General features: G+C 44.9%; 1 protein-coding gene across 1 annotated transcript in view; it reads right to left on the bottom strand.

The window, feature by feature from the left end:
- The window catches only part of LOC144768456 (bactericidal permeability-increasing protein-like), a 347,712-nt gene that overhangs the window by 67,811 nt on the left and 252,346 nt on the right, over nucleotides 1-27,555 (bottom strand). Inside the window, exons 10-11 of the mRNA XM_078652124.1 lie at nucleotides 5,598-5,769; nucleotides 2,902-2,969 (exon numbers count right to left, since the gene is read on the bottom strand). Of these exons, the coding sequence (XP_078508250.1) occupies nucleotides 2,902-2,969; nucleotides 5,598-5,769 (240 nt within the window). The remainder of the gene's footprint in view (nucleotides 1-2,901; nucleotides 2,970-5,597; nucleotides 5,770-27,555) is intronic.

Raw genomic sequence — 27,555 nt, 5'->3', positions numbered from 1 at the left:
ACCCCCTACCCCCACCCTGCCACTACCCCGCCCCGACTCACCACCCCGCAGCACGCTCTATGTGAGCCGCCACTGATTGGGAATCCTTCTCAAAGTCACATTTTGTAATCAAACATACTTTCAAAAAGGATAATAAATGACTCTCAAATGGAGTGCTGATCCTCACTCAAAATGATTCACAAAACAAGATTTATTTATGATATACCTCCTACCATGCTCAAACCTGCAAAGCTTAGTAAATGCAGCCCAGAGAGACTGCACCGTTGAATGCACACCTCATGCCTATCAGATATAGATATTCAGATTGGAGGGGGCTGGACATGGATGATAAATGTGTGTGGCAGAGGAGCAGGGCACCACAAGTGCTGGCACAGTTAGGCAGTCCAATAAACCTGCAGCACAAGTTGGAATCAACTTTGTTTTTCGTGTAAAATGGGTTGATTTTGTTTTAGAAATGTACTCACATTTGTATATGGTTAACATGTGTTTCCACTGGTGAAGTCTTAGGCTTGTCAATCTTTTGAGCAAAACTTTGTTGACATTAATGAAGGAGGAGGCATACTTTAAAAAAATATTTATTCATAACTTTACGAGATAAATCCATGTCAGCATGGACACAGAGCTCCACTTATGGACTGTACTTTAACAACCTAAGTACCACTAAGTAATTTCAGTTGATCCAATTGAACTAACACGCCCGAAATTAAGGATTTACAAAAGAAAAGCCCCAGACTGGAGGATTGTGGTCTTTGGGACGTGGAGAGATATGGGAACTGTAATGTAGGTACACAGGTATAAAGATGAAGCAATGTATTTGTACACAAGGTTGTGACGTCAATCTCTCTCTCTCTCTGTCTCTCTCTCTCTCTCTCTATCTCTCTCTCGCTCTCTCTCTCTACCTCCCCCTTTCCAAAATGCCTCACACCAAAATTTTCTTCCAGCTTCCTCTCATCATTCTAAACCGACTCACCAGGCACAGGAACATTCCATGTGACTAGGGAGGGGTGAGGGGGCATAATGAAACAGGAAGATACCACTAGCATATATAAAATTGCAACTGAAACATTATTTATTAATGGGAAGAGTTGTAAATAGACAATGCATAGGTGTATTGTCGGGCAACGGAAGGAACAAGACCTGGTACGGGCTTTTCGTTGAGGGGAGGTCAACATTTCCTTTATGGGGATAATTTTGGGGTGAGACGAGGGGCATGATTCATGTTTCGGTGCATAGTTTTTGAGGTGGAATAGAAGTACGCCACATATGCATGTTGGGGGACAGAGAGATAGGTATGGGGAATGTGAGAAAGAGAAATGTGCCCGGAAGCGAGGAATAACTCAGACAGGACGATGGGGTGCTGTATGTCTCCCTTGAGGTTGGAGGATTTGAAGGGCAGGACTCTATTATAATGCTTGAGGGGTGGGGAGCAGAACTCCAGTCTGGACCCGATATATTGATAATGTTTGGGTACGGTTTAGGTTATTAGGTAGCCATACGTCACAGTAACGTATATTTCCATTCTTCCCCTTTGGCCTAGGGAAGTATTGAATTGTATAAGTTGTAGTATTTGTTCATCATAGTGAAACCAAATGGACTAACAAACCAGTTGATTGTTGAAGTAATGCCCAGTACTGGACACTCAGTACCCAGGTGTATGCAGGGTGATACTGGAAACCCAGGGGTGATTGTGCACAGAGTGAGAGTACATAAAAGAGCACAAACAATGGTGCAAAAATGACACAAAAATGTATTTAGTGCAGCAAAATATGGTCTTTTATACAGGGAAAATGATATGAAAAAAAATATAAACTATTATTATAATGCTAAATTATGCAGTATACCATAGTAAATGGGGTTTATGACTTGCCAGGAGGGAAGAAGTAACAGGTGCAAGCAAGCAAGTGAGACAGTCAACAAATGATGAGGAGGACATTGAAGGAGTACAACAGTGGGAAGTGGTATAAGGGTGGAGTAGCACGGTGGAAGCTTATAGGAGTTTGTCCAAGTGACTACATTTTGCGCGCATAGAGCGCACAGTCACTTGTAGTTGACCATCCTGGTGCTATGCTGGAGATCAACAGGGATCCTTACATGGAGGGAATGCTAGGTTAGATAAGGGAGTGACACAGTGCATTGGGGGCAAGTAAGAGACATGACTTTAAGGATGTTGGGAATATTTCTTCAATTTCACTTAAACGGATGAACCTGGGGAGTAGGTTCCAGGCTTTAGACCTCCGCATTGTGAAGCTTTTACCCCCTCTGGATTTCAGTCTGAAAGAGGGGGGGCCTCAGGGGGTTGGCGTTGGAAGATCTCAAAATTCTTTCTGTCGTTTAGGTTCAGAACTGGCCGGTAAGATATCTGGGTCCGGTGCCCTTGAAGGCTCTGACGACCAGCAGTAGAATTTTGAATAGGATTCTTTTATGGATGGGTAACCAGTGAAGTTTTTTTACGCCTGCTGATGTGGAATTCTTTTTTGGAAGTTGAAACACTATTCTAGCTACTGCAAGCTGTACTACCTGGAGCTTATGGATTAGGTGTATAGACAGCAATCGTACAGACTGTTGTAGTAATCTAGTCTTGATGTTATTAGGGCGAAGTATAGCTATACAAAAATATAAAAAGAACAAGCAAGAACCCCCTCATATTAATTTATTTACTCATAATAAAATAACGATTTCAAACAATATAAATACCACATTTTTTCTTACGAAGTAATACTAACTGAAATTATCATGATTCATTCTTTCAATTTAGCAAGATAGTTGCAGCTGCATTGGTCAATACTATACCCTTAAAGTTACAATCTACTGCTGTGACCCATCCATATAATTTTGAATTAGGACTGTTTCGCCTACATGAACAGGTAAGAAAACAGACGTGTGTTATCAACATGGCCTTACTTGCTCAGCAGGAGGTTTCCTATGATCCTATTTGACCTTGCTGCAACCTTGACAGAAAGAGTTGTTGTCTGAAAATAAGAAGAGAAATAGATTAAACACCCTGTTACCCCATTTGAACTTCAATACTGGAGTTTATAAGCCATACAGTTTAATGTAATTGAAGTTAGCTTATAAAGAAAATTAAAATGTCCTCACTTTAGATTAAACATGTTCAGATACTTTATCAATGTTTTCAACGTGGATTAGGTAAAGAACAGCACCGCCTTAATTTTCATTGTACTGTATTGCAACATTTAGCTAGTGCTTACTACCCCTATGTGGGTCGCTGACGCGTTTGCCTACGTGGGTAGCTCACTACAGTGTGTAGGGTGAGGGGTTGGAATAGCATTGTCTTTGTTTTCGTCATATGTGGGAAGTGTTTCCATGTCATGCGTGATGACCAACAAGGTGCAGTTATCGTGCTATGGGATGCAGCGCTTAGCAGTGTGAGTATGAAAAAGTGTGAGATATAGGCACGCAGTGCATGGTTTTCAGTAAGCTGGCTGTTCGGAGTACTTCTGCAGGTCCCTGTATGATATTTCTTATTTTCATAGTCCACTTTGCTGGTTACTGCAATGGGTTGTCCATTATGAGATACCTTGTTTAAAGTTTATGGTCCTGAGCAGGCGTAGGTTGGAGAGAGACATGGTTCAGAGCTCTGCTAGGATAGACTTTGTGACTATCATTAAATATCTGAGTGCCATTGTGAGATGTCAAAAGCGGTTTTAGTATGCAGCTAGTTGAGACCCACAGTGTTCTCCCTTGGCCAGTGGCATGTGTCAGATCTCTTCAGTTATTCCATGCCTGTTCAATTGGTGATGGGTGGTTTATTGCAGTGGACTGGTACAGTACTAGATGATTGACATGCCAATAGCACTTTTGCGATATATGTGACTATGAGTGTCAAGTAGCTTAATGAAATTATTGTGCACTCTGAATGAACTACAATTGACTGCCCAACCGCAAAGTGTTATGGAACTAGTATTAGCATGAGGCAGGTGGGTTACATATTGTGTTGTATTTTAACTGAATTTATATAGCACGTACTATCCCTGAAGAGGTGTTAGAGCACCTTACACCGGGCAGCACTCTGCTTCTGAACCCCTGGTTAGCATTTTTGTGGCGTTATTGTATGTTGTCCGAATTAGACTTGTGCTCTCTGCTCTTCAAGAAAACATGCATGCATTTAGTTCAGTTTGTATGTGGTAGAATAATGAATAGGCGATAGATGTGATCCTTAGTGGGAGAGAGGGATATGTGAATTCATGCATTGGTTGATGGTAATAATAGATGAGCAACAAGAGATTGGGTATTGTTAGGTTGCAGGGGTCTGACTTTTAATGGAGAGGTTGTAGTCTTTGAAATAAAGCATGGACAATTTGCAGAGATGCCATACTAGGTATTAAGGAGACCAAGCGTGTGACTTAGAGTAGTCTGTGCTAAGAGAGAAGGCATGCAAGTGATGGAACGAAAGGAGAGAGTCATTCGAAAGGAGAAGGAGAGTCAAGAATTGGAAGTTTTGGGTCTAGGTCAGTTTCAATGTAGGGTTTTAAGAAAAATTGTGGAGTTTTTTTGAGACAACACGTAAACTTGTAGAAACAAATAATATTATTTGGTGGTGTTGCTATATCACTGAAGACCATGAGAACAGATCATCAGCCGTAGGTAAATAGAACTGAAATAAATATGATTTCATTTTCCTATAAAATCCTATGGAAGAACATGCAAAACAGGAATACTATACTTTAATGTTTGTGCTAGAGATTTGCCTCCCATTTCTCTTCCATGAACAGAGAGGGGTGGGGATGGGGTGCAATAGAACAGAGTCTGTTTATGTGAATGTGTGTAAAGTAATGTTTATCAAGACAGCCAGTACCAGGGCTGTATCTAATCACTGGCATAGAATCTCAGTAAAGGTAAGAAACTTTAAAATATATTTTGAAGTTCAAGTGCTTATAAAAACAGTACCAGCTTTAACTACAGAATCCTGTAAATTAACGTCAAAGCTGATTAAAGAGTTAAAACATATAGAACTGTTGATAGTAAAAAGTGAATTATGGGGATGCTTTCACCGAGGGGTTCTGAGTGATGTCAAATAGGTGAGAGCAAAGCTCAAGTTGTCTATGATGTCACTCAGATCCCCGAGCATCTTAGTGGGGATTTAGTATAGTGAAATAGGAAAGTACATTGAGCGGTGGATATGTTCATCAGTTATTTGAATTGAGAACGATAGTGGGGGGATAGAAGAGGGAAAAAGTTTTGCATGTATATAGTGCTTGCTACCGCTGATGGGGTGTTGAAAAGTTTTTTCGGCGAGTAAGACGCTATTCCGGAACCCATAAAGGATTAGTGGTGAATTAGTATAGTGAAATATGAAAGCAATTTGAGTGGTGAATATGTTCATCAGTTATTTGAATTGAGAAGGATAGTGGAGGGAGAAGAGGGAAAAAAGTGTACATTTATATAGCCTTTTAATCAGGTACAAGTAGTTTTTGAAACATGGACTTTCAGTGATATCTTCCAATACAGATGGGGTCACTTTGAGAATGTAGAACCTTTCAGTTACGGCCAATGCCCAACCATCATTGGTAAGTGAGGGTGGTGTGATACTGGAAGTCAATTTGTTTCATTTATATTGAGTATATAGACATACTAACCACACTGAGTAGAAAGAGGGGTGCCAAGGAGGCATTGGGTAGAATGGCAGATGCTTGGATATCCAGCACAGGAGTGAAGCTGATGTTGCTTGGAGTGAAAGTCAGGAATGGGGCAGAAGGTGCAGATACCCTCATCGTCATCAACATGTCTGGGTAAAGCTTCTCAACCTGTAGATAAAGTGAAACATTTCTAATTATTCTAGGCTATTCTCAAGACAGTATATTGACATTCAGGGGCCGGTTCCAAATAGCCCGGAGATTCCATAACTGAAACATACCACACTCTGGAGGGTGGTACTAAATGTGGGTGCAAAACATTCCAGACTGTGGAAAAACCACTAGTTTTTTATCTGTAATTTCAGGTTTGCCAGATGATTCATCATTTCAGGCACTACAATTCATTATTACTATAACATATAGGGGGAAATGTCCTGAAGTGTTCATTCCATATCTACTATCTCCCTATGGATTTTATAGCAAATTTAGGATTGGGCCTTCAATAGAGTCATTTTCTTCAAATCAGAGCTATTAGCTATGGATAAAGAGGGATTGGCACAATTCAATCTGTTTACACCTCATTTTTGGGTAGTTATTAAAGCTCCATCTCAGGATTTTCTTTTCAAACTGGTGTCATATGCGGTATTTGAAGCATATTTTCAGTGCGTACGGATTGGAAGGATATAGGTTTTATTTGCAGTAATTTTGTTGAATTCATGAAGTCTTTACACAGTCTTTACTTATCTGTATTAAGGTAAAGGCATGTTTGTATCGCAAAGAAACTGTGTATTGGAAATGGCCCTCTCTGTGGGGTGGCCCTCAAACATTTTGCCTTCCTCCTCTACTTTTTGCTGAATTCGTTTTTGTTATCTTTATGATTCTGTACACTTTACCAATGCTTAGCAGTGCTAAAGTGTTTGTTCCTTCTCTTTAAAAGATGGTAATATTGGCTTATGCCCAATTGTCATGTGCATTTTACTTATAAGCCCTAATAAAGTGCACTAAATGCGCCCAGCGTCTGTATATTAAATGCTACAAGTGGGCCTGTAGCACAGAATGTACCACTAATTTAAGAAGCCCTTTAAAAATGTCTCAGGCCTGCCATTTGCAGAGCATGTGTGTGCAGTGTAAACTGTTATGTTGACCTGGCAAGTCCAACCTCTTGCCAGGCCCACACCTTCCTTTTTAGTACATATAAGTCACCCCTAGGGGAAACCCAGGACAGCTGAGAGGGCAGAGTGCAATGTATTTACAAAGCAAGATAGGCACTTTTAAGTTTTCCATGTCTTGGTAGGGAAAAACTCTTACATTCATTTTTCACTAATGCAAGGCCTATATCTCCCATATTATCACATTGGGATTCCCTTATACATTTTATAAGTGAAATTACCAAATTGGAAAATATAACTGGTTTATGTTTGCTGTCTCTCGAACTCTAATTTAATATCCTAACTTATGGTGAATTGGATTTTAAATTACAGTTCTGAAAATTCCACTTTTAGAAAGTTAAATTCGTTTTTCAATACTGCAAGGCATATATCTCCCATATGATAACATTGTGTTTACCTTATACATTTTATCAGTGTAATTTATTTATTTATTTATTTATTTTTATTTATTTGAAAAGTTTTATAAAGCGCATACATGACCCGACAGGGTATCAGAGCGCTGAACATCGTCGCCCACTTGTTAGGCTAGAGCGGGAAGGTATGATTTAAATAAATGTAACAACAGTAAAAGCAGATTACAGACAAAGACTGATCGACATCAGTGTGTTGCGCAATAGGTAGCTTGCAATGAAGGTCAGGTAGGACATATGTTGTGAGGTCATTTCAAATAGTATGTGATGTTACAGAGCTATTGACTCACAAGTCTATTCATGATCGAACCTAAGATTACTGATCCGGCTGGTACCAGAGCAATGTACAACGACGTCTGCTGGTTGAACTTTAGCAGGCAGAAAACCATGGAAAACTATGCAAAAACATTAAAAGGCAAATGGAAATGAACATCAGCATTTTGAACAGTAAGCAGGTTGCATAAAGGTAGGAGAGGACAAGGGTGAAGGGCTTTTTCAAAAGTTTAAGAAGTTAGAGAACTATTGTCTCCAGCGGGAAACAACCTTTACAACGCAACTTTTACAATGCACTACCATTACAACAAAACTTTTACAACGCAAGATCCATTACATCGCATGCCATTACAACGCAGTCATTACAACGCATACCATTACAACGCATACCATCACAACGCATGTCATTACAACGCAGTCATTGCAACGCATACCATTACAACGCATACCATCACAACGCATAGTACCTTACACAATCCAAAACTTACCCTACTGTTGCACCCCCTGGAGTTAGAATAGTAATTTTTACCCTGACACTATCCAACACTTACCCTACTGTTGCACCCCCTGGAGTTAGAATAGTAATTTTTACCCCTACACTCTCCAACACTTACCCTACTGTTGCACCCCCTGGAGTTAGAATAGTAATTTTTACCCCTTTACTATCCTATACTTACCATACATGCAATGTAATGGTATGCGTTGTAATGGCATGCGTTGTAAAGGTAGTATGCGTTGTAATGGTAGTTTTTAGAAAATTCGTTGTAATGGCATGCGTTGTAATGAAATGTGTTGTTAAGGATTTTGCGTTGTAAAAAATGCGTTGTAAAGGCATGCGTTGTAAAAGTATGCGTTGTAACGTCATAGATCCGTCTCCAGTGGCTATTCATGAGTAGGCATTTGACTTCTTTCTAAAAGAGGAGGACGAAGGGATTGCTCGGATTTTCTGGTAGAAGAGTGTCCCATATTCTCAGAGCAAGACCGGAGAAAGCGCAGTTGTAAGTTCTCTTCTTTTTTAACTTTGGGGTTACAGCAGTAGAGTGATTGTACTTATTAGAGCCCAATTCCCACCCGATAGTTCTAGCTTATTTGCTAGGTAAGAGGGCGTGTTACGCTGCAGTGCATTGTGAGTCAAGCAAGCTATCTTATATTTGATTCTTGTGTCAATGGACAGCCAATTCAGTTGGCGGAGATCAGGTGTGATGTGGTCACACTTTCTTGAGCCGGTGATGAGTCTAGCAGCAGAGTTCAGAGTGGCTCTTAAAGGTGCCAGGTTGGATTTGGAGAGTTCAGCCAAGATCGTAATTCCGTATTCTAAGTGGGAGACAGCTTGTTGCAGGTCAGAAGGTGGCAGGAACCTTTTGATTTTCCTTAATGTGCAGAGTTGGTAATTACAAACAGGAAAATATAACTGGTTCATATTTGGTGTCTCATGAACTCTAATTTAATATCCTAATTTATGGTGAAGTTGGATTTTGGATTACAGTTCTGAAAATACCACTTTTAGAAAGTTGGCATTTTCCTGTCATGGCCATTTGGTGCCTGTAGCCTGTCACTGATCACATGACAGGGTATAGTTGGCAGTGGGCTTTGTGTATTCCACCTAGATAGCCATACAGAATGGGAGCTTAGGTATGACTGAGTGGGCTATCACTGGCAGGATTGGAGGGAGGACCTGGACCCAGCCTCACTTACACCGTGAATAGGCCGTGTCCTGTCCTCACACAAAGGGCTGCCTACCCCTGAAGTTAGTCTGTAGCCAAGGCACAACTGTATAAAAGAAGGACCTCCGACAACATCAGTTCAGTACACTTCTGTACCTGAGGGTAATCTGTCAGGAAGAAGGACTGCTGTGCTGCTGAAAGGACTGCCACTCTGCTGGACTGCTACTCTCCTGGACTCCTACTTTGCTATGATCAACTGCTGTCTACTGCCCTCTTGCCTGGGTGAGAAGGACTGGACCTGCATCACTCAAACGCAGAATCCAGCGAGAGTCCAAGGGCCAGTTGGCCAGCCTCCTGATCTAAAGCCTCAGGGACATAATAGGCTTCCAATAATCGTGCTTCTGCACCTGGTCTCTGCCATCTGTGAGTCCTGGAGCCTTGGAAATGGGCCCAAGGAGCAGAACCAATGCTTTTCTCTCCTGTGCAGTGCATCCGTGAGCAGAATTGGAATATCGTCGCTTCTGCGTTAATTGGGCCCGCACACGGTCTGCATCACCCTTGTAACTCTGGAAATGATGCATCTTAGACCCAGGTCCTCGCATCTCTAGTCGACAGCAGCTTGACAACGCTGGGCTCTTCATTACAGCCTCACAGCTCCTCTGAACCGACGCATGGCCAGCTGCATGCCGCATCCTCAACACTTCACATCACAAGCGCCGTAGATGGGATCCTCTACATCAACGCCACAGCACATCGCACCACACCCTCGCTGACTCTTGGAACTGATGCATCGCTTTGGCTGTGCGACACTTCTTCACTTTGAATCCATGCAACACTCCACAACCAGGATTTAAGGTACTTTGTTCAGCGGGCCTAATAGGCCCCTTGTAGCCAGCTCGTGCTCCATCGTGGTTGGTCTGAACTTGTGATTTTGTCCCAGTCTGGCATGACCAATTTCCCTTGTTCACTCTTTGTGCTCTTTGACGTTATTTTACCCTAAAACATCCCTGATTGGATTTTTGTCATGTTGGTCTTCGTTTATTTAATAAAATCTACTCTATTGTTCTAAACCAGGTGTAGGATCTTTTTGTGTGGTGTTTTTACTGTTTTAGTGTATGATATGTTGCACAAATACTTTACACATTGCTTCTAGTTTAAGCCTGACTGCTCTATGCCAAGCTACCAGAGGGTAAGCACAGGTTAATTGTGACTTTGCTCATGCCATACATGACTACGCTTGTGATTGCTGCTAGACCAGGGCTCCCACCCCAGTTAACCAGTAATCCAATTTCTAATGTTGGCAATCAGTTGGGAGGATAGAGCTTGTCTTTGTGCAGTGCAATACAGTAATTTGGTGTACGCTACTATCCCATATCTAAGGCCAATTTGATTAAATTCTCAATGATTTACTTTTTTGATTCTTCAAAACGTATTCTCTATCTACCTGACTGTTGTGTCTGTGACCTCACCTGGAACGATGGAGTTTGAGCTGGCCATCCTAGATAGTTACAACATGGCCCAATTGGAGCCCCAAACAGGCTGTGCTGCAAAAGGCCTTGAGGGCATGGGCAGAGGTCCACCAGACCCCAACAGATGATGACTCAGAAGAGTTGTATGAGGAAGAATTTGAGCAGGACCAACAGGAGGATCTTGAAAGGCAGTCTGTTTGGAGGGGGCCACCTACTTCCAGGGCTGGATATCTTTTCATGGACAGGGAGCAGTGTGTCTTGGAGTTGAAGGACAGGAGGAAAGAGAGTAGGGAAGAGAGGACGCTCAAGTCGGAGCTGGCCAAATTGAAACTAGAGAAAGAAAAGGCTGAGAGAGCCTTGGAGGAGAAGAAATTAGCACCATGGAGGAAAGGAGAATGGTCCATGAGCTAAGTCTCAAAGAGCTGGACCTCAAGGCAAGGCAAGTAAATCCAATAGTAATGGTGGCAGCATTTATTCAGTGCCCCTGGAGACAAGAGGGTTCAAATTCCCAAAGGTCCGGTGCCTGACTTTACTGTGGGAGACAATATTGATAAGTGGTCCGAGGTTTGGAAAATTGCCTTATGGATGCACAGGATCCCTGAGGAGGATTGGGGGCTAGTCTGTGGAGGCATATCCCTAGCGAGGGGAAGGACACCCTACTGACCCTAAGGGATGACAGAATGAGGTATACCCCATGAAGGAATCACTTATCAGGAAATATAGTCTAACCCCAAACAAGTGTAGGCCTAAGTTCAGGGACTGTCATAAACTGGCCGACAGGCCTGGGTGGATTGTGTTGATTTCTTTTGCAAGCACTGGGTGGTTGGGCAGAGGGCAGTGCAGTAAAGGATGATCAGGGGCTGTACAATTTGATTGCAAAGGAGCACATGTTCAGCCTTTGCTCTGCAAAGCTGTGCCAACACCTGATTGATCGTTAGCTCACTGACCCCAGGGAGCTTGCTAAGGAGGCAGGCCACTGGATCTCCACCAGGATCATTACGACGGTACCTGGGAGTGACCCCCAAGAAGGGGGTATCAGGTTCCCCTCAGCTGAGCAGCAGGGCAAGGAATACACAGACAAGTCCCAGAGTAAGGGGAGAGGAAAGGATTCCCATGCCTCTTCTGGCGGTGGCCCCTGCACCACATTTCCAACCCTACTGCCCTGATTGTTCTCAGCTAGGACACAAGCATCAGGACTCTGTCTGTCCTAAGAAACCACCCACTGTGGGACCTCTAAAGGGATGGCCAATGTGATCTTAGGGGTAAGTAGTGCCCAGGGGCAGGTCAAAGACCATACCATGATCTCCGTTAGCTGGAAGGTGGACTGAGAGGGAGAGTTGGTAATCTGTGACAGTGGGAATCATCACTTGCACCAGGTGAAAGTGTTTGGGGTACCAGTCACTTCTCCGAGGGCCACTGGGTCTAGCAAGACCATGGTAGTAGAAAGCCTAGTTTTCCCAGAGCAGTACACTGGGCAGGTGTGTAGGGTAACTCAGGCTCATGGGCAAGACTTATTTTGGCCCTGGGATCCCTGGAGTAGTGTGTGGAGGTGAAACAGAGGAGGGTCATGATTAGTCCCCAGATGCCCATAGACTGCATTCTGGGAAATGAATGCCACCAGTGTAAGGAGAACTGTGAGGGGGGCCGCCCAGGGCAACCTGATAGTTGAATTGCCTGGGGGTACCACAACCAATCAGAGGGGACAAGACCCCAGATGTAGGGTCGGGATCTGGAACCAGTGCACAGTGGGAGGACCAGTGGGTCAGAGGTTGCCAGCTAATAGAACAGAGCACCTCAAGACTGACCCTGGTGAGGCCGCTTCAGGCCAGGGTTGGCTCCATCTATGCACTGTCACAAGAACAGAGGGCTGGAAACCTGCACCCGGCAGACCAGGTGTGGTATATGTTTGTGTCTTGTTTTCACTGTTTTGCTGTTTGAAGTGTTGCAAAAATATTTTACACATTGCCTCTAAGTTAAGCCGGACTCTCTGTGCCAAGCTACCAGAGGGTGAGGATAGGTTAATTTGGGTTTTGTTTGTGCCTCATTCTGACTAGGATTGTGGTTGGTGCTTTGCCCTATCTCACATTCCAGTAACCCAATTGCTAACACTGTGGATCTGAAAGAACCATGGATTAATTGCAGCAGGGTTCACATTCTCTTTTGGAAACAATTATTGCCACCATACTCTCTCCCACAAAAAAGTGTCCATCATAGGCATACAAACAACCTAGTTCTTAAGTACTCCATCAGGAGATACAATGTCCTTTGTTTTGTGAATAGGATGCCTGGATCAATCCCAAATAGGATGCCTGGATAAATCCCAGTGTTTGTCGTCCTTAAAGAGACATGTCAAATAGAAAAGCAAGCATGGAGGACTGCTTTCCTCACAGGGGAGAAACTCAAATTCTGTGACAGTGTGTTCTATTTTCAATAGAAAATCGAATATTTGAAAAAAATCTGAAATAATTGCTGTTTTCTACACCTGTCTAATGACACTGGAAATACAGCCTTGTTTTTCTGTAAATTCATTGTAGGGATATCTACATGCTTAATGCTGCACTGCAGAATACCAACTGACAATTAATGTCTGAGAGTCTGTATTGCTAGCATATGGTATTGCAACAGCCTTTCATTTATTTCCAAAGCTCATATCAGAAAGAACATCATTTTTGACGTCACTGGTAACTTTAATTAGCACGTCACCAAATGTCATCATCAGTAACATCACTGAAGTCACAGACAGTTGCATTTTTATGTCTCTTCTTGCTGGGTGTGGAAACTAAGGGGCATATTAACGCTGGCTGTGCTTAGCGATAATTATATTACCGTATGATATCTCTGGTATTCACCGCCCTGGTAGCGCGTAATTAACAACGCATTACTCCAGGGCGATAAAAATTCGAGAGAAAGCGAGGTTATCTTCCTTTTGCAGGGAACATCACTGGTTTTCCAGCGCTGTTGCCTGCAAAAGCGCGATTACCTTGCTGATACAACCCACAGGGTCGTATCATCATAATCTACCCCCTATGTTAGGGATGGCTAAATCAGGATTTTAGCAGACGTTAGATTTTGGCGAAAACTGCAGTTTTTGCCAAAATCTAATGTGTGCTAAAATCATATGAGCAGCCTTGTAAATATCGCTATGTAAACATCAGCGATATTTGCAAGGTAGTCCATCAGGGGTACGCCCAGTAACGCCCCCTTTGCATCTCATTGGAGATGCAAAGGGAGGCGTTGGGAAGAAGGGTGCTAACATGCGATTATGCATGTTAGCACCCTTTTGTAAATAGGGCCCTGGTTTTATCTCTGCTTTTTTGGCTTTGTAAGCCAAAAATGCGGAGATAAAGCCCATGTAAATATGCCCCGTAGTTAGTATTATATCTATAGCTGGATTTTAAAGTAGAAAGGGCTCCTACACACATCCAACTACGATTAATGTTTAAGGTGATATACACTGCTAGTAAGGGAAATCCCAGCCACCCATCTACTTCCTGAGATGTGCCAAGATCCCTATCCAGTCAGCTCTCTCTGACTCAAAGAGCACCCGATGAAGTATACTGAAGAGCCAAAGTCACCATTTGCATATCACACATACACACTGCGCAGCACTACATCTTCAAGGTATTGCACCGTTCATAGGCACTTATACCCCGAGCACATGCATATGACATACACATGCCTGCACAGTACTGCATCTTCCATTTAGTGTAACATTCAGAGGCACAAATACACTCATATCATGCATACAACATACACTGCACAGCACTACAACTAACAGTATGTAGACCAAAGGTGTAGTAATCACACAGCAGCAGACTTTTACATGAGAGAGCCTGTAGGCTTCACACCATTGACACAAGGAAAAAGGCCTGTTCATTTCTATCGATCACTACACGGTATGCTGCCACCGCCACCACTGCTCTCATGCTACTTGAGTCGGGGCAAAGGCAGTAGCCTTTTTTCACAATGAGGGCAACCCTTTGGGTGCCCCTCCCACTCCAACATGGCCGCAATCAATAAAACACGCTAAAGTCATGGCACACACATATGATCCGTTTTTGCTGTGTATATCAAAAATAAGCACCGGGGATCCAGACATCATTGCAGTTGGTGCACTCGGGTCAGGGGGACACGTCCATCACCAAACAAGGGACTTTTCCATCCCAACAGTCTGGAAGTGAAGGAAGGCACTTGCATATCTGCATGTGAACCTAAAGTTGACTTTGGCAAAATGCAGCATTTGTTCGCTTAAAAAGTAACATTTTCTCCCACCCTGGGAATTATTACAGCACGTTCAGCCATCAAATGGCCCTGTGGTAATTTGTCACATTATTATTCTTTAAAAAATGTTTTTATTGAACATTCTTAACATTTTTACATTCCTAGACTGCAGGAGCATCACAACAATACATCCATTTCACTGCATTAAACAAAGTAAATTGTGTGTAAGAATGAACATCATGTTTGTTATGGTCCCCCAACTATTTCTTGTTTAGTTTTGCTAGTTTTCACTGTGCTATTCAGATGCTAAACAGTATCACAGTGCATGTGCTTTCCCGCTAAACACGGGGCGTATTCCTAAATTGCATTTTGTAGTGCATTTAGTAGTGCTACAATAATATGAATAACGTACTGCAAAATGCTATTCACAAACCTGTGAGTGCAGGTCTCTGCCTCCGTCTTTAAGATCTACGTCCTGTCTGCAAAGATCTCCACACCATTATGTTTATGTTTTAGCCGTAAATGAGAAGGCATTGGGTGAGTGGCTGGAGAATGATGATTATCACTAAATGCTAAGGGTAGAGTAAAGAGGGATTAAGGTTTAAGGGAGGTCTAGGGAAGGGTTTAGTGAGGCATATGTACTGACCCAAAAAAGAGTATGCCATTTGACAATCACAAACTGCCCTTCTATAGTTACCAAGCTATACCTGGCTGATGAGCTCTTATTAGGACGAGGCTGGTCCTAAGTTGCTTGTGTTACGGTTCGATAAAGACCTGGTCTGGCAGTTTGGTATGGGCAGTTTCCTATGAGGAGCAGGGTCAAGGCTGATCTGAATATGGTTGGGTCTAAACTGAGGTGGCATGCTGAGCAAAAGAACGAAGGCTTAAAATACTATAAAGATTGATTGTCAGTGCTTAGACAAATTGCAAGCATGCTAGTTATCACCTTTTGTGTGTTTGATGTTCCACCCTAAGTGGAAAGGGTATACCCAGACGTAGGTTTCATGCTCATTGTGCCACTGGAACCAAACTGTACCTGGCTGATGAACCCTTTTCAGAACAAAACCACTCCTAGGTTGCATGTGGTACAGTTCGGTGAGGACCTGGTCTGGTAGTTTCAACAGGACTGTTCCACAGTGGGGGTTACCAATGGAAAAATATGGTGAGGCGTGATGGTGCACAATTTACCATTAATGCTTCTCATATCTGGTGCCGCACTTCTCTCCTCGATACTGGTGTCCACGAGCAGTAAAGGGAAGGGCTTTGTTCCTGCCCTGTGGTACGTCAATCCAATCAATCCTGATGCTGTTCTCATGCTCTTTTCAGCATGAGAACAGCTCCAGGATTGGTTGGAGCAGGCTAACCCAGTGCTCATGTTGAGGCTGGTGGTCTGTGCCAGCAATCCTCAGTTGTTTCACAGTCCTGGGATTGCTGGGTCTACAGTGCGCGTGTAGGGCTGACCGTCGCAAGACAGCCAGCAAAATTGACATGCTCACTGTAGACCCGACAGTCATCCTGCAATCGCAGGATTCAGCCCTGCCCTCTGCCCTCACACTCACACAGTGCGAGCCAGTGGCGAATTAAAATGGCATTACTATGCCATTCTATTTTGTGTTTGTCTGCTGTGCTTGCAGCAGAAGGGGGCACTGCTCCTCTGCACATTAGGAGGAACTGCCCATGCTGATCCGATGAGGAGCAAGATCAAGTCTTATTTGCATATGGCTGGGTCCAAATTGAGGTGGCATGGTAAGCAAAAAACCGATGGGTTGGGATGCTTCACCAAGCGATTGCCAAAGGCTAGATTAGTTGTAAGCATTCCTCCCATCACTTCTTATGTGTTTGATGTACTGCGCTAAGTGGCAAGGGTATGCCCAGACGTGGGTCCCGTGCTCACTGTGCCACTGGAACCAAACTATAATTAGCTGATGAGCCCTTTTCAGGCCAAAACTTGTCCTAGGGTGCTTGTGTTCTGGTTCGGGGAGGACCTGGCCTGGCAGTTCGGGCTGGACTGTGCCCATGAGGAGTGGGGTCAAGGGTGATTTGCTTATGGTTGGGTCCAAACTGAGGTGGCATGGTTAGCAAAAGAATGATGGGTTGAGATTCTACCCCGAGTGATTGCCAGTGGTTAGATAGTTAGCAAGCATTTTTCCTATTACATTTTGTGTGTTTGTTCTCCCAGTTACTATGGCCAACAAGCATTCGCAATGCAATAGGTCTCGCATTAGGAAAGTTTGAGCTATTGGTATTGCAAATGACAATTTTTTTTATTTATGTGTTGTTTTTGAAAATTTCGAAATTAATAGCTTTGTCATTTACAATGCCAATAGTTTTAACTTTCGCAAATGTGACACCTATAACATTTGTAAAGCAATATGTGTTGAATTTACGTGACTTAGATGTTTTGATATTACAAATAACAAAGGCTTTTAATTTTTTTTATAATTAATACATAAATAAAAGTTATTGCAGTTTATAATGGCAATAGCTTAAACTTTTGTAAATAACTTTTGTTAAGATTATCATTGTATTTTATTGTGACGAAAATCCCAGAACTGAAGTGAAATATTAACATCTTTTTGTGACATTTGTAATAAAGCTTGAAACATTGAGAGAACATATTTGAACCAGTTGTTGAACGGTTGCACAGAATGATTCTGTGGTGACGCTGAGTGATGTTGTGGTGGCGACGAGTGATGCTGTCGCGTTCAGTGATGCGGTGGTAGCGCATAGTGATGTTGTGATGCCCCTGAGTGATGCTGTGGTGGTGTTGAGTGATGCTGTGGTGGTGCGATAGAGTGAGTGCGATAGATAGATTGAGTGAGGGCGATAGATAGATACAGGGAGGGCGATAGATAGATAGACAGAGTGAGTGCGATCGATAGATAGAGTGATGGCGATAGAGTGAGTGCGATAGACAGATAGAGTGAGGGTGATAGATAGTCAGATAGATATAGTGAGTGCGATAGATAGATATAGTGAGGGCGATAGATAGATAGAGTTTGGGCGATAGTTAGAGATTGGGCGATAGATAGGTATATAGAGTGATAGAGGGCGATAGATAGATAGAGTGAGGGCGATAGATAGATAGAGTGAGGTCGATAGTTAGATAGATAGATATATAGAGTTAGGGCGATAGATAGAGGGCGATAGATGGATAGAGTGAGGGCGATAGATAGATAGAGTGAGGGCGACAGATAGATAGAGTGAGGTCGATAGATAGTTAGATAGATAGATAGATAGATATATAGAGTTAGGGCGATAGATAGATAGAGTGAGGGCGATAGATAGATAGAGTGAGGTCGCTAGATAGTTAGATACATTGAGAGAACATATTTGAACCAGTTGTTGTTGAACAGTTGCACAGATTGATGCTGTGGTGCCCCTGAGTGATGCTGTGGTGGTGCTGAGTGATGCTGTGGTGGTGTGATAGAGTGAGTGCGATAGATAGATTGAGTGAGGGCGATAGATAGATATAGGGAGGGCGATAGATAGATAGACAGAGTGAATGTGATCAATAGGTATACTGATGGCGATAGAGTGGGTGCGATAGATAGACAGATAGAGTGAGGGTGATAGATAGACAGATAGATATAGTGAGTGCGATAGATAGATATAGTGAGGGCAATAGATAGATAGAGTTTGGGCGATAGTTAGAGTTTGGGCGATAGATAGGTACATAGAGTGATAGAGGGCGATAGATAGATAGAGTGAGGGCGATAGATAGATAGAGTGAAGTCGATAGTTAGATAGATAGATATATAGAGTTAGGGCGATAGATAGAGGGCGATAGATAGATAGAGTGAGGGCAATAGATAGATAGAGTGAGGGCGACAGATAGATAGAGTGAGGTCGATAGATAGTTAGATAGGTAGATAGATATATAGAGTTAGGGCGATACATAGAGGGCGATAGATAGATAGAGTGAGGGCGATAGATAGATAGAGTGAGGTCGATAGATAGTTAGATAGATAGATAGATAGATATATAGAGTTAGGGCGATAGATAGAGGAAGATAGATAGATAGAGTGAGGGCGATAGATAGAGTGAGGGCGAAAGATAGATAGAGTAAGGGCGACAGATAGATAGAGTGAGGTCGATAGATAGATAGATAGATCTATACATAGATAGAGAGTGAGGGCGATAGATAGATAGAGTGAGGGCAATAGATAGATAGAGTGAGGGCAATAGATGTAGTGAGTGCGATAGATAGATAGATAAGAGTGTGTGATAGATAGATAGATAGATAGATAGATAGATAGATAGATAGATAGATAGATAGATAGATAGATAGATAGATAGATAGATAGATAGATAGATAGATAGATAGATAGATAGATAGATAGATAGATAGATAGATAGATAGATAGATAGATAGATAGATAGATAGATAGATAGATAGATAGATAGATAGATAGATATATAGAGTGATGGCGATAGATAGATAGCTAGAGGGCGATAGATAGATAGAGGGCGATAGATGGAAGTAACATATTTGAATATTCTGAACTCGAGAACAAAGGTGCCTTAAACACTGCCCCAAATTCATAAAAACCCTTTCTTTTGCTAAGTATTCACACGAGAATGGTTGCTGTTCCTCATTTATCTAATGCTGTTAGGCACAGCTCCGTTGCTGTGTGATGTGTCTGGACGCAGCAACAAAACTCACAGCAAGGTACCACAATTATGGTTGGCTGACGCAGAGGGTTTTATAAAGGGGCGTTTGAAGCCACGGCCTTACTTATGCTGGCCTCTGTCTTTAGCAAGGAACCCCAGTCATGCTTTATAGGCCCCTCCCCTTTCTGTGCCCCCCTGCTCCGCAGACAAAATTTTTCACGCTACTTTAAACCCTGTGTAAGCCCTGGTCATTTCTTGGTAAGCCCAATAGGCCTTTAGCAGCCTGACAGCTCGTGTAGCGTGGAAGGCTCGAGCAAGGAAAAGGTCAAAGGGTATCGTCATCCTTGACTCGGGGAGGGATATTATGCACGCGCACCTTGAATCTCCAAAGTAACGAGAGTGTCAGTGATTGGGACCGAGTGGGTCATCGCATGGCCCCCGGCACCCTTGCAGCCTGCCCCCAGTAGCACATATTTCCTCCTGGCTCCTCTGGCGGCCTGCGGTCGTGGCCTCACATGGGACATGGGATTTGCAAACAGTTTCGTATACATGGATTGAAGGGCGCAGGGCCGGCGCCCTTCATGTTTGCGGCATTGCGAGGTGTGCTTCAAGAGATCGGTCCCTGCAGTGAATCTCTCCTGATGCCCCTTCTCTGCAGACAGAGTGCACCCCAACTGCAGGGCAACGCCCCTCCACGCTGCGAGGTTACACACAACAGTGCCCTGTGCGGTCCTGGCCCGACCCATGCAAACACACGTGTCAAACACACAGTCACTCACAAGGGAATCAACAGTGGGTGGAGAAAAACACACCCAAAGATGCCTCGGAGGGGATGCAGAGAGACGAGCCACCGGCCACATCCACAGGAAGTAACCCCTTCATTGCCAGCATGTGGATGCACGTGAACCCCAACATGCCGGGTAGCGGCCACAGCCCCGGATGCCCGTCCCCGCCCACGCTTCCTTGGTGCTGATGCGAGCGTCGCGTTTCTTAATCTGGGGACTATTTCTAACCCAAACACACCTGATAGAATGCGTCCATGTACTCCAAGGTCACTGGGTTGGAAAACAGTGACGTTGCCTACCCGTGTCCCTCTGCTATGGGCGCATAACGTGGCACTTCACCTAGTGAAGCTCCCCAGGCACCAGACCGGATGTGGAAAGTCTAGCTGCTGCTCACCAGAAGGCGGTGCCATCTGCCAATGTCACGACTCCGTCCCTCCTACAGACGCAACAACACAGAAATAAATCGGCGAATATAGCAGCACGACGAGCTTCTAAAAGTTTTGTTTTTTCTGTCTTCTACAGCGTTTCACTGCCTCCCCTGGGGCGGGATGTCCGCCTTCTGCGGGAAGCCCGCGCCCACAAAGTGACTGGACGAGAAGGGCAGAAGGCGGAAGTTCCGCCCCAGGGGAGGCTGAGAAACGCTGTAGGCACGTAGGAGGAGCAGAGGTCGCCGATGCAAGTGAGGGAAGCCCCGCGTAACGGAGCCTTTGCCTCAGTGAGTGGGGCGGGTGGGGCTTAGTTGTAGGGTGTGGGTGTGTGTGTGTGTAGGTGTGTGTGTGTGTGTTTGTGTGTGTGTGTGTGTGCACGCGTGTGTGCATGCGTGTGTGTGCATGCGTGTGTGTGTGTGTGTGCCTGTGTGTGTGCGTGCATACGCACTTGTGTGTCTGTGTGTTACTCACTTCCTGGGAATGTAGGACAGGAGATGTGCACGGCGTGTGGGTGAACATGCGCGCTCACATGGGGGATTCTCCTGCGTGTGCCCATCCCCTGTCTCACATTACCAGGAAGTGAGTAACAAAAGATGCTTCGCTGGACGCAGTGCTTCGCACTGCTTACACCAGCTCGACCTAAAAAGGAGCGAAAACCGCTGACCCCCCAAATAACACATATTCTTTATATACGTCAGTGTTAAGTGCTACTTTGTGCTACTCCTGAGGCGGAAAGCCGGGAGTTTTGTTCTGAGCTTCATTTTAATTTTGTGTATTGCTGTATTTTAAAAAACTGAAATTTGCACTCGCTCTACTTGCACTCACCCTGACTTCGCAGTGCAGCTGATAACTAGCTGACACTGCCTGTCCCCCACAACGCTGCTTCTGGGCGCCATTGGCACGCCGAGGGAGAGTGTAGCCACGCCCACATTTGTTGACCACGCCCCCCGCTATCGCATCGCATAAAGCGCGCTGAAAACGAGCGGCGCTTCACTATTGTGCTACTCCTGAGGCGGAAAGCCGGGAGTTTTGTTCTGAGCTTCATTTTAATTTTGTGTATTGCTGTATTTTAAAAAACTGAAATTTGCACTCGCTCTACTTGCACTCACCCTGACTTCGCAGTGCAGTTGATAACTAGCTGACACTGCCTGTCCCCCACAACGCTGCTTCTGGGCGCCATTGGCACGCCGAGGGAGAGTGTAGCCACGCCCACATTTGTTGACCACGCCCCCCGCTATCGCATCGCATAAAGCGCGCTGAAAACGAGCGGCGCTTCACTATTGTGCTACTCCTTAGGCGGAAAGTCGGGAGTTTTGTTCTGAGCTTCATTTTAATTTTGTGTATTGCTGTATTTTAAAAAACTGAAATTTGCACTCGCTCTACTTGCACTCACCCTGACTTCGCAGTGCAGCTGATAACTAGCTGACACTGCCTGTCCCCCACAACGCTGCTTCTGGGCGCCATTGGCACGCCGAGGGAGAGTGTAGCCACGCCCACATTTGTTGACCACGCCCCCCGCTATCGCATCGCATAAAGCGCGCTGAAAACGAGCGGCGCTTCACTATTGTGCTACTCCTGAGGCGGAAAGCCGGGAGTTTTGTTCTGAGCTTCATTTTAATTTTGTGTATTGCTGTATTTTAAAAAACTGAAATTTGCACTCGCTCTACTTGCACTCACCCTGACTTCGCAGTGCAGCTGATAACTAGCTGACACTGCCTGTCCCCCACAACGCTGCTTCTGGGCGCCATTGGCACGCCGAGGGAGAGTGTAGCCACGCCCACATTTGTTGACCACGCCCCCCGCTATCGCATCGCATAAAGCGCGCTGAAAACGAGCGGCGCTTCACTATTGTGCTACTCCTGAGGCGGAAAGCCAGGAGTTTTGTTCTGAGCTTCATTTTAATTTTGTGTATTGCTGTATTTTAAAAAACTGAAATTTGCACTCGCTCTACTTGCACTCACCCTGACTTCGCAGTGCAGCTGATAACTAGCTGACACTGCCTGTCCCCCACAACGCTGCTTCTGGGCGCCATTGGCACGCCGAGGGAGAGTGTAGCCACGCCCACATTTGTTGACAACGCCCCCTCCAACGTCATCAGCCGCCACTATAAGCCATGTGTCATCATCGGAAGCGCAGCGGACGAGCGCAGCGGGCGCGCCGGTTGCGCGCCGAAGGCGCGCTTAAGGCAAGCTCGTCTGCACTCGTCCGCGACGAGGACGCGCCTAGCGCCACAAATCCTGCCCGTTTCATCCTGCAATCCCCCTGCTACACCCGGGACACACTGCTCAATTTACGAGGGTATGCACACGAAGGTAAGCTCACCTTTGAAGAGACTGCTTCTCCCTTTACTGACTTCACCCACAAGGGCCTAATCGTAGGAGGCCTCCTGAACGTCAGATCTCTACCGAAGCATGCCACCGAAATTAATCTTCTTATAGAGTCACACCATTTAGATGTACTTTTTCTTACCGAGACCTGGACACACGCCAACTGTGAGACCGATTTAGCCTCTGCCTGCCCCTTAAACTTTAACATTCTTCATCTCCCCAGACCCAAAGGCCGCGGTGGCGGAGTTGGTGTCATCTTCCGAGCCTCGTGGCAAATGAACACCATTGACATAGATCCTGTACCCGGGTTCGAGCTCTTTGGTCTGACTATAAACTGCCACCTAGGAGGCACCTTTACGGTGATCATCTGCTATCGACCGCCTGGGGCCTTTTCCCTCTCGCAACAGCAAGTGCTCCTCACGACCATCACAAATATGGCAACCTCCCATAACAAACTTATTATTCTAGGAGATTTTAATCTCTGGCCAAACGGCAGCCTAGACACAGGTTTAGACAACCTTCTGTTGTCCTGTGATAGCGTGGGCCTTTACCAATTGATAAAGGACCCCACTCACTCCGCAGGCAACCGTCTTGACCTCATTTTTTCGAGTCCGGGCTTAACTCAAGTAGGCGACATTCTGCCTATGAGCTGGACAGATCACTCGCTCATTAAACTCTACATCAGCAACGCCACAATAAGAAAGCCCAAGAATCATGCGCCACCACAATTCTCTTATCGAAACTGGAAAGCTTTAGAAAAACTTAGCACCTCCACCAAAGTTTTCGAAGTACAGGATAGATTCTCTCCTACTAGCTCGGTGGAAAATAATTACAGATCCCTCAGCTCGAGAATTACCTCCATCGCGGACTCGGTTGCCCCTCTAAAATACTGTAAACCCAAAGGTAGAGCACCTGCTCCCTGGTACAATGAGTCCCTCAAAACCCTCAAATCAGCCTGTAAACAGGCTGAGAGAAAGTGGAGACAAGGTTACTGCAACAACAACAAAGCCCTCTGGAAAAAGTCATTCCATGATTATAAATCCGCTATTGCAGAGAGTAAGGCGAATTACTACTGCTCCACTATAGCCAACGCGGCCAACAGCCCTAAAAGTATATTTCAGATCCTGGATAATATCATGCATCCTGACTGTGTCAAAAACTCCATTCCCCCATCTCAGACCCTTTGTGATAATCTCGCTCAGTTTTTTACCGATAAAATTGAGACTATCATCAATAATCTGGCAACGCCCCCGTTACACCTCCACTCCACCCCTCCCGAAGTTGGCTCCACCAATTCTGACTCTCCAAGGTTAGCTTGCCTTCCTATGAATAAGCTCCTGGATTTCCCCCCTATCTCTCAAGTAGAATTTGAGAAAGTAGCATTGGGCATCACCTCGGGATCTCCCCTCGACCCTCTGCCTCCGAAAATCTGGAAAGCATGTGGGCACGAATTATTTCACACTCTACGGATGATTTGCAATCAATCTCTCAGCTGTGGTATCGTCCCCATTCCCTGGAAGCAAGCGCTCATCACTCCGCTACTAAAGAAACCCACGCTGAATCCAGAATGTTTGTCCAATTTCCGCCCCATATCACTTCTGCCATTCCCGGTGAAGGTACTCGAACGTTGGGTCAGCAACTGCCTCTCAAACCATCTCGAGCAGCACCACGTCTTGGACGAATTCCAATTTGGGTTTCGCCCAGCCCATGGCACTGAAACTGCTGTGCTCACTGCCATGGAGGAGCTTCGAATGCGTGCAGACAGAGGCCAAGCCGTGGCCTTGATTTTATTAGATCTGTCTGCCGCATTCGATACTGTCAATCATGGGACTTTGCTTGAGAGGTTGAGAGAGGCAGGGATCGACGGCACGGCCCTGCTCTGGTTTCATTCATATCTTAGTGACAGAAAACAGGCTGTATCCCTTCCCCCATTCCAATCGGTTTTCTCCCCTGTCCCTCACGGTGTTCCTCAGGGCTCCTCCATTAGTCCGATTCTTTTTAATGTTTACCTGAAACCACTGGTCACGTTAATCAAATCGCACAATATGACCACAGTTAACTATGCGGACGACACTCAGCTCTTGCTTTCTTGGGAGGGCGAAGACTCCATCCCCTTAGAAGCCTTCCACAACTGTCTAAGAGACACCGCAGGATGGTTGCACCGGAACTCCCTCCAGTTCAACTCCTCGAAAACCGAGGTTCTGTTCTGCCCTGCGAGTCGCATTCCCCGCCCTCTGCCAGCTGAGTTCTGGCCCCCGGAAAATTCTAACAACCCACCACCTGTCACCAGTGTTCGCAATTTGGGCGTCATGCTAAATCACCAACTGAGCATGGAAACACAGGTCTCAAGAACAGTTGCTACCTGCTCAGCCCTTATGCGCTCACTGCGCAAAGTTCTGCCTCTTCTACCACCTTCTGCCCGAGCATTGATAGTCAGGTGCACTATTCTTAGTCGCCTTGACTACTGTAATGCCCTCCTGTTTGAATCCCCGGCGACACTGCTGGACAGACTCCAACGAGTTCAGTCGGCAGCAGCCAAACTGGCGCTTGGTTGGACCAGGAGATCCTCTGCCACCGCTGCCTTGGCCGAGCTGCACTGGCTGCCGTTGAAGCAGCGTATTGCCTTCAAGGCCCTTTGCTTGGTCTTTAAGGCACTACACGGTGCAGGACCCAGACCTCCTCAACGTCTGTTCTCGTGGTACATCCCCACCAGAACACTTAGGTCTACAACCGCTCGCCTTGTGAAAGTCCCCAGATGTAAGAAGGCCAGGATCGGAGGTAGATCTTTCAGAGTAGCTGCAGCTAAGCTGTGGAACAGTCTGCCGGCCGATATCCGCCAAATCACTCATCTCCTACTGTCGTGTATTTCTATAGGTTCTGAATCGATCCCCCTATTCCTGACCCTATTCTGGTTAAACTACCTAGCTAGTTAACTAACAGTCAGCCCATGAGGCAAGAAAACCCCCATGATGCAGATACCGTTATCTGACGCAGTCACACTACGGCACAGGAACGTGTTATCTGATTAGGTCATAACGCTTGAGATCTAATTAGACAAGCGACATTCCTCCAGCCCCTGATAAGGCATACGACGTTCTCATAACAAATCAAACCTATGACAACCTGGATAATCCGTGCGGCCATTGTTTTGATTTCACAGAGAACTTTAGTAAAGAATGTGCTAACGAGCAAGTCGTATGACATCTTTATTGACGTACCTATGTCCATCCTTACGTCAATCCCGGCACCTTTAAGGTATAAATATTGCCGACCTTGCCCTATGCAAACACACGCGTGGTGACAAGACGGAGCAGCCATACTTGCCGAAGCCGAGAGCAGAAGCAGACCCCGCTGGCAGCAGCCCCGCCTTCCTGACGCGCTGAGAGACGCGCTGCTATCTCAAGCCGAGAGACCCAGCACCGGCGCTTCTGGGCAGCCCTCGCAGGCAGCCTGGAATATCGAGAGCAGAGAAAGAGATACCATTCCTCATTCATCCTAACTTCCAGGTACAGAACTGAATAACCCCTCACAGAGAATTCTTTAGTTATTCACTTGGCAAAAACAAACTTAACTTAAACTGTAACTTTCTATTCCCGCCCACGCATTAGACTTAGGTCAGGTACACGGGGTAGGCGTATTTAGAAACACCAGTTGAGTACGTTTAGTCAAATGTATATGTGTATGTAAATATATTTTAATCATTTTAAACATCATATGGCTCAGAAACCATATCAATGTTTTTACAGTATTATTTTATACTATTGCTTCTAATGTATGCACTTTACTTAACTATAAGTATTGCAATAATATCGATCCATTTCTCTTGTACGAGAAAAGAGACTGATCAATAAATAACATCTTTTATTGAACACGCCCGTCTCTTCCTTTTCTCTACATTCTGATGAGACTAAGAATGCACGTACTGACTGAGTAAAATAATTGCCTTGTGCTCACACGACTCTCAAGATTGACTCTTGATTAGGGGAGAGCAAAGTTGTCATGTTCTATGGTTGTCAGAAACTAAATCCCTTCTTGTCTAATCAGGGAAGTTAATCCTTCCTTGAACATTCGAGAAAGTTTCTAGCGAACTCTGAGCTTAGCTGGCAAACCCAAAAATTAAGTCTAGTATCGACAGTAGTAGACCTAGTTAACGTCTGGCCTAGGCCTTTACTGCTGTAGGTACTATTCCAATGCGCAGAGCCTATTGGGAAAATAGGAGCTACACTACATGGCGCCCAACGCGTTTGGAAAGGGCGATAAAACTAACGTAAGACATTTAGAGTAACTCAGTCGTGCTTTCTCACTCAGACCCCTTTTCCCAAATACTCCAAAGACGTCTGGAGTGGGTGAAAGGTTATTATATCCTCCAAAACCTCGCAGGAGGGAACTCCTATGTGTGGTTCTTGGTCTAGTCAACGTTGAAGGATAAAACAGTTCCAGAATATTGTGCATCTAATCTCTGTTTCCATAAGAAACCTGATCTGCAAACAAACATAATACCATCCTTTCAGTAAAATGGGAGACAGTGATGGAGAAAGAGAGGCAATTAGATTAGCTACTGAAATAGCAGATGCTGATGCTACCATGCAAGCAGCAGACGC

Source organism: Lissotriton helveticus, chromosome 7 (assembly GCF_964261635.1).
Source record: "Lissotriton helveticus chromosome 7, aLisHel1.1, whole genome shotgun sequence".
In the NCBI taxonomy this organism is placed as follows: domain Eukaryota; kingdom Metazoa; phylum Chordata; class Amphibia; order Caudata; family Salamandridae; genus Lissotriton; species Lissotriton helveticus.
Note: the sequence above shows the minus strand (reverse complement) of the source record. Positions and strands in the feature narration are given on the sequence as shown.